General features: G+C 38.1%; 1 protein-coding gene across 1 annotated transcript in view; it reads left to right on the forward strand.

The window, feature by feature from the left end:
* The window catches only part of LOC102196199 (leucine-rich repeat-containing protein 16A), a 71622-nt gene that overhangs the window by 25834 nt on the left and 38350 nt on the right, over positions 1 to 7438 (forward strand). The window contains exons 3-5 of the mRNA XM_013913663.1: positions 860 to 910; positions 5939 to 5998; positions 7084 to 7205. Coding sequence (XP_013769117.1) covers positions 860 to 910; positions 5939 to 5998; positions 7084 to 7205 — 233 coding nt within the window. The remainder of the gene's footprint in view (positions 1 to 859; positions 911 to 5938; positions 5999 to 7083; positions 7206 to 7438) is intronic.

Below are 7438 nucleotides of genomic sequence, written 5' to 3' on the forward strand. Positions count from 1 at the left end.
TGAAATTGCATCCTTTCCACTGTTAATATTACGAGGAAGATCTCCAAAACCACATTATACTCCTTGTGAGGCATCAAAACAATTCAGCCAAATGACCCTTCAAAGCTGCTTGTCTGCTTGAAAGTGTTGCTCAACCAGGCATTAGAGATGTGCCTGGTTGAGCCTTTCACAGACCAGCAACATAAGTGAGCTCTGCCCTCGCTGTGTTCCATCATAAACACACATGATCAAGACAGTTTATTCAGCAGGGAGAAGCAACACAAACACAAAGTTTGCCTGCCTAAACCATCTTTTAAACGTGAATTCTGGGCATTGTTGGGCGACTCGAGGTGGGACATCACGCGAAAGTTGCCTTTTCTTATATACAGACATCTTCTTACTGCTTTGGTTTAAATAAGGGAGCTACCTCAGTAGAGCTTGCAGGAGACTGTATACATGAATACCACTTGCTCCTTGCAGATTAACTGGACCATTACCACCACTGTTCTTACATGGGTGCATTCAGGCCTCAAAAGGACTTTGTATTAGAGAGCTGGCAGATTAAAGACCATTTAATGTGTGCGTAAGCTCTGCCGGGTAATGTCTAAAGAATGTTAGTGCAGCAGTGCATGTGTATCTTTAGTGAGCTGAGCTGATAAAGAGACTTTAACAAATGTTTCAATGTTATTAGTTCTACGTTTCAAGTGTCAGTGAATCTTTCTGTTACACTCTTTTCACAGAGATGCTTCACAGTCACAAGTCTTTTCATCCTGATGAGTCACCAGAGCAGCTCTGTGTGTTCTTTGTCATTTCCTGGTTCTTGTTGTTCACAGTGTATATTTACAGCAACATACTCATTATTGTCTCTGTTCTCCCCTAGGCTCTCGCATCTTACCGAGCCTACCTCTTGACGGCACGCATTCCTGCCAAGGTAAGAGCAGTTGAGAATAGCATACTTTACTAAATGAAGAGTGTAGTATTGTGTTAGAAAAGTACTTTTAGGGTTCATTTTTTCCATTTAAATAAATCATATTAAACTGTTGAAATCACTTCAGAAGTTTTGGAACTTCTTGGAAAGTTTTCTGGAAACGGTTTCTGGGATTTTCCTTGCTAACTGGCTTCATTCTCCTCTTTCACTACGTGTTTGTTGCGAGAGAAAAACACAAACTTAAAAAATGTATATTAAAATTTTTCTGGTTAATTTCAGAATATGAAGACTGAACCAAAAGGTTCATGACCATAAAACCAAAACAACAAGCTGCTTGTTGTCTGAATAATGATCAGTGTGTTGCAACTCTTTTATTACACACACAGTAGCACTGTTTTCTCTTCATTATTAATGTTGTAATGCTTGTTGCAGGCAGCAGTGTGTGATATTTCCTTACAGCAGAGTTAGCAATTCTGTTTCAGCCATCATTTGCTCTCACTGGTGATACAGGGAGCAGTTTTGGATTTAAATAGATACTTTTAAGTTTGTGTACCTGAAGCAGTTCTAAAGCTTGCTGGCAAATCCTTTTATACAGTGGTGCGATAATGCAGTGCAGATGGTAACTGTCACCAGCACTGAAATATCCCTCATCATCTTTACAAGCACAGTCACCACTACCACATAAAAACCAGCAGTGCAATAACACAACACAGATGTTCATGCAAAACTACTGTTACCATCACTACATGTATTATCAAGGTTAACAGCAGACTTGTGCTGCTGTTTTTGCACAATAAAAGTTGTTTAAAATAGTTTTGTCCAATCCTGCATCTGTAATATTCTGATAAAGAAAAAAAATAAGCAGAACGTATTACAGGAGTGTGAAGTGGGTGAGCCAGTGGCCAAGGGTTTACTGGCTTTTCTGTCCATCTTTGAGCTCATTTTTTTAAAAGCTTGATCTTCTATTTATACTTGTCAAAGTACACATAACACACACAGACCCACAAGGTGGATACAGCACCATCCGTGCTGTTGCGGCTGCTAATGCTAATGAAACAAAAAAAAGTGATTAAGCACGTTTTCAGTGTCAGCAGTTTTCAGCAGTAGTAGTGACTCATTGTCAAAAATAGCCTCTAGCCTGACCACATGCATAACCAAAGCTTAGAGTCATAAACCCAAACAGGGATGTGACTGTATATAGAAAACACCTACAAAATCTGGACTCACCTGACAGGACAGGAAAGCTTTAACAGTATTTCTCTCAAGTCGCAATATTGCATACCATCTTATTTTAAAAGAAAAAGCTGCCTGCTCTCCAGTGAAAAAGGTGCCCTGGAGACAGTGCAGTTGGTTGATTGACTGAACACAGAAAACATCATAGTTCACTCTTTCACATAACATCATTTTCCACTTTGGAAAAGTTTCTAGTGTTATGAGCCACAAGTTTAAAGTCTGTTTATTTAGCTGGTTCTGAATCTGTTTTTTATCTGTCTGCTGTCTTTTGACCAGAGGGATTAGACACCTGCTTTATAAAGAGCCGCCCCCATATCTCATCCTGCATTCGGATCTTTTTCCACCTTTTTTTTCTTGTCTTGGCTTAAACACTTCTTCTGTTGAGAGACAGTTCTTTCTCTTGTAGTGAAACCAATCTTTCTTTGGTTAGCCAGATCACAGCCACAGATCACCTTTCCTCCCCTATTTCTTTTCTCACTCTTATCCTGCCAATCTTTTTCAATAATCCATTAGTTCATCCGTTTCTCTTACGCTGACACCTCTGTTTCCGTCCCCCACTCACTACAATGCCAAAGGTCAATGGGATAACTAGTATCTTGTCTTCAGTGGATTGACTTTATTTTAAATGAATTTCTATTACATTAAGCTGACAGGCAGAAAATCTATTTTTTCGATTTTTTTTTTAAGGAAAAATTAGTTTTGTGATTAATTTTTTGATTGACTAATTTTTGCATCAACAAAAAAGTTTCAAATCCAAATTTGTTGTAGTTGCCAAATCTTTTTCCGCTAATCTTTTTCATTTTTTCATATAAAACTCATTAAAGATCCTTTATTATTGTTATTATTATTATTATTGTTAATAGTAGTAGTATTAGTATTATTCATTCACTAGTGCCAACTAATGCACTAATGTTATGGGTGGTTTCTTGGCGCCTGTTATTAAAACTAGAAAAAGAGAAAAAGTAAAAGATTGTTACCATATTTCTCCTAAATTTACTTTTCTAATGTAAAGTCTGTTTCACAGCCAAGATCAATCAATCCTAAATAAAGTTTAGCTTCTCCTCACTCTGGATCCTCTGTACTCACCTTCTGTTGAAAGCTGGTTGTTTTTAATACAACAGATGATTTTGTATTATTTTATGGTAAAAGGTGAATGCATGGATTCTTGTATAGTGATCTTCTACTTGAGCACTCATCTATTATGCATAAAAAGTGGTAATGCTTTAAAACCCTATAGGAGCACAAACTATAGGATGGGGATTTCATCCGTATTGTTTTCCTGAAAGCAGCCCGAGGCCTTAATGTTGAAGTGTTTTTAGTGTATAAAAGTAAAACCTCAGTTAAACATTAGACTGTATATTTCTCCTCTTAGTTATAGCTGAAATCCCCCTCTAGCTCTCTCATGTGCTTGTCAGTGGTTTTCTGTGTGTGTGTGTGTGCACGCTGCTTCGATTGATGCTTTGGCTCCTCTTGAGAAGCTCCAGGGCCTCGCTGTCTGCCAGTGTCTTCCTAAAAGCATGCACACATGCTCACACACACATTCATTCAGATCTTCCTTCTTGCCTTTTGTCTCTGTTTATTTTCGTAGCCTCACCTGTATGCTCTTCAGCTCGGTTGTCTTTTGTTTGATGTCAGAATAAATGGAGTTTATGTAATAAAAGGTCACACTGAGCATACCTTTGATATACAAAACATAGTCAGTGTCCATTATCTCATTAAAACCTGAAATACAAATGGTCAGCAGCATCCTCAATATTAACAGTTATAATAAATACCTTTCAGATAAACTTAGGTGCAGTGTGACCCGTTAGACTGACAGACGGGCAGTGAACGAATGAGTGAATGATGCAATTACTCAGGCATTTGGTTCCATACACCTCCCAGCATGGAGCTGGCCGTCGCCAGTGGCTGAAGCCCAGATTTCATCACCACACTGATTTAAGTCCTTTCAGATTACAGCCACTCCTTTTTACAGGCTGAAATAAATAAACTGATTGACCTATTTTACATTATGGATACATATTGTAGCAAACAACACTTTGCAGTAACAAATGAGCATCAAAATTAGTGTAAGATTAATTTAGTGTCTTACAGTTGGTAGCCTTCTACCCTGTTAAAACTTACCAAACCTCCCTATATAACAATAACAGCTACTGGAGTCTGTTGCTTTGTTTTATTTGAGAAACATGTCATTAGCTGAGCTGATTTCTTCTGCTGTATTTATGTCAGTTATGCCAATTTCTTCTTTAAAAGTCAGTTCACATCAAAGTAAGCGCTAAATATAAATTGGGGGGCGGAGTGTTTTTACACAGCACCTTGAGTGAGAGAGTTGCTATTGTGTGTTTATTGTGGATTTAGTAACCACAAGCACTACGAAACCAAATGCGCGCGCACACACACACTGCATACTGTAGTCAGACTGTAGACAGACAGTCTGCTTATCCTCTCCCTCCTCTCATCTCTGAGCCAAGCCTCAGGAACACAGCGCCCACCTGGAATAGTCTGGCCCTGCTCTCTGGCCTACCCTCAGGCACTGTATGTGTTTGTGTGAAAGGAAGCAGCAGAGGAAAACTGCACTCGGTATGAAGCAGAAGGCATTTGTATGCACAGGTTTTCAATCTCATTTAAAAGAATCTGTTTCTGTCCTTTTAAGGCCTGTGAAGGCAAGTCGCTGCTTTTCTTTGTCTCCTCAGTCCTGAGTTGCTCTCTTGAAGCAGAAATAAAACATTCAGATGCAAGACTGCTCTAGGTTTCTCTAGCCCTAATGTTTTGATAGACTGTCTTTTGAATGATGATTCAGTATATTTTGTGTTCTGTTTAAGCTGCAAGAGAGCCATACTCATTTCAAACAGTTTAAAAAGTACATTTGAAATTGTGCAAAGCAGGGAAAAGCCACAAGAAGTTGAACAGCATGTGTCATATGTAGTTGTTTTGTTTTACTTCCAGTGGACTTGACTGAAAACTGAGATGCAAGTATTTGTGATGAAAAACATGTAACACCAAATATGACTTTAAAACAAGTTCGTCTGTGTGAGTCAGTGTTGGAAGATTAAATTACTGCAACCTGACTTATTAACTGTGACACAGACACTTTTAAGCAGGACTCATTAGATTAGAGTTAGCGCATTACACCAATTTATTCCTAATATTCTTCTTCTCTCTTTTCTTTTTCGGTTGTTATAATTGTTCTTCTTAATACCAACCAGCATATTCTTCAACAGTATGGTAACACTAGAATGTAATAACTTGTAGTTCAGCACGATCTGCACTAAAGCTAAACCAATGGATTTCAGAGCCCGATATTGCCCGATATCAGGTATATGGTAATCCATTGGTGTTTGTATTTATAACGATGATAATTAAAAATGTATAAAGTGAAATAGGGAATGGCAAAACAAGCTTGACGATGTTTGAGTGTTAAAGTTGCATAGTTTATCCAGAGAAGGGTGTCTTGCAAATCCCTTTTTGGCAGCACACATATTTGGAAATCCACAAGCCCAACACCCAGCTGATCCGAGCAGCGTCAGACAGGGTGTGGGTTTAAAAAAACAACTATCTTAGTGAAGTTTAGAGAAATCTGTTTATGCTTGTGTGTCTGGAAGAAAAAATATATTGGCTGATATATAGGATTATCCTCTATTTAAATAAAATATCCGTATTGTTTATGAACGATGCCGATACAGATATTTAAAAATCTTGTATCTGCGGTATCTGTGTCGCTGTCACTTCTCATTAGTACAAGGTCATGCCATTGGATGATATTAAAATTTTAATGGGACATCTGTTCTCTTCTTTTAGGTGGAACACTCCTTTAATTATCTGGAGATCCAGGGAATTGCTTGCAACAAGCCAACGCAGGTACAGAAAAATATGAAAGAAAAAAGCTTCACACTACAGTCATTCTCATGTTAAGAGTAAGAACAAAGTTGAAGCTGTCCAGCTATTCCTTTAAATTGTGTTTCCATTTTGTGTTGTTGTTAAAGTGCATCATCTGTGTTATATCTGTAACCTGTCTAGATGCTGTTTAAAGCATTACGATTAAAAGTGAAGCATTGAATAGTCAGTGAGACAATAGGCACATAAACACACATGCCTAAACTTTTATATGTCAGGTTTTAATATTGTTTTGTTTCTGTGTGTGCTCATGATGTTTTAATCATCAGCATATATTGTACTAATACACTAAATCTGGTGAAAAGACTTTTTATCCTATTTAGGGACACTTCAGCAGGATGAAAAAATAAAATAGACAAATCTAAAACTATGGCAGGAAAACGTCTTAAATGCTGGTATGATCTGTAGAAACTCATTAATTCACGGCTAACCAGAACGGAACATCTGTGCCAAGCTGCCAGTCAGCAGGATTTATCCATAAAATATGATAATCCAGCACTAACCACCCTGTTCCTGGAGCTGAACCTCTGTCCCACTCGTCTGAGAGATGTCAGTCCTCTTAATATCTTGACCGATGGTCTCCCATGTATCAGCAAAGATTATGTAAATTTTGGCCGGTAGAAGAGGCTCTGATCTGCATTTGCATAATTGTAGTGAATGCTGAAATGGTCAGCCAGTCTTGGTTAATACTATTAAATCATTACATGCAGAGATGTGGGATAGAACTGTTGTTACGTAGATAGATGGGTTTTTACATTTTTTTCACTTTAATTGTTTTCAGTAGATTCCAGGGAGGTGTTTTAAAAAAAAAAAAAAGTCAAATATGGATTAAAATGAACAGAATAAGACACATGCATGCAAAAACACACAATACATCAATGTTGAATCCTAACATTAATTATCAGTCAGTTATATCTGATTAAACCAGACCGAAGGACAAAATAAAAATGTGTTAGTCCCTTAACTAAATGGGTGCACTTGTGATTGACTTGCAGTGAAGGTGGAATCATTAATTGTTGTGATAACTAATTAAGATTATGTCCGTTAAGCTGTCCATAGAATATGAGCGCGGCTCATTTTCGTTGAAGTTGCCCTCCACAGACGAGGTGAATGAGGTGGTGGCTCACATAGGAAACTGTATGCAGAGGATATGTCCAGGTCTGCCCCCTAGGTGAGTTCAGTGTGTGCGTGTGTGTGTGCGCGTGTGTTTGTGTGTGTGTGTGTGTGTGTTCTGGTTCTTCCTATCTTTGTGGTGACCAAAATGTGACCTTTACTATACTTGTGGGGACCAACAGCCCTTATGGGGAACAAAATCCTGGTCCCCATAAGTTTGAAGGCATTTTTCAGACTGAAAATGTGGTTTTAGTGTCAGTGTTACAATTGGGTTATGGTTAGGTTTAGGGT

Source organism: Pundamilia nyererei, unplaced genomic scaffold (assembly GCF_000239375.1).
Source record: "Pundamilia nyererei isolate P.nyererei 1_Seehausen unplaced genomic scaffold, PunNye1.0 scaffold00144, whole genome shotgun sequence".
Lineage (NCBI taxonomy): Eukaryota > Metazoa > Chordata > Actinopteri > Cichliformes > Cichlidae > Pundamilia > Pundamilia nyererei.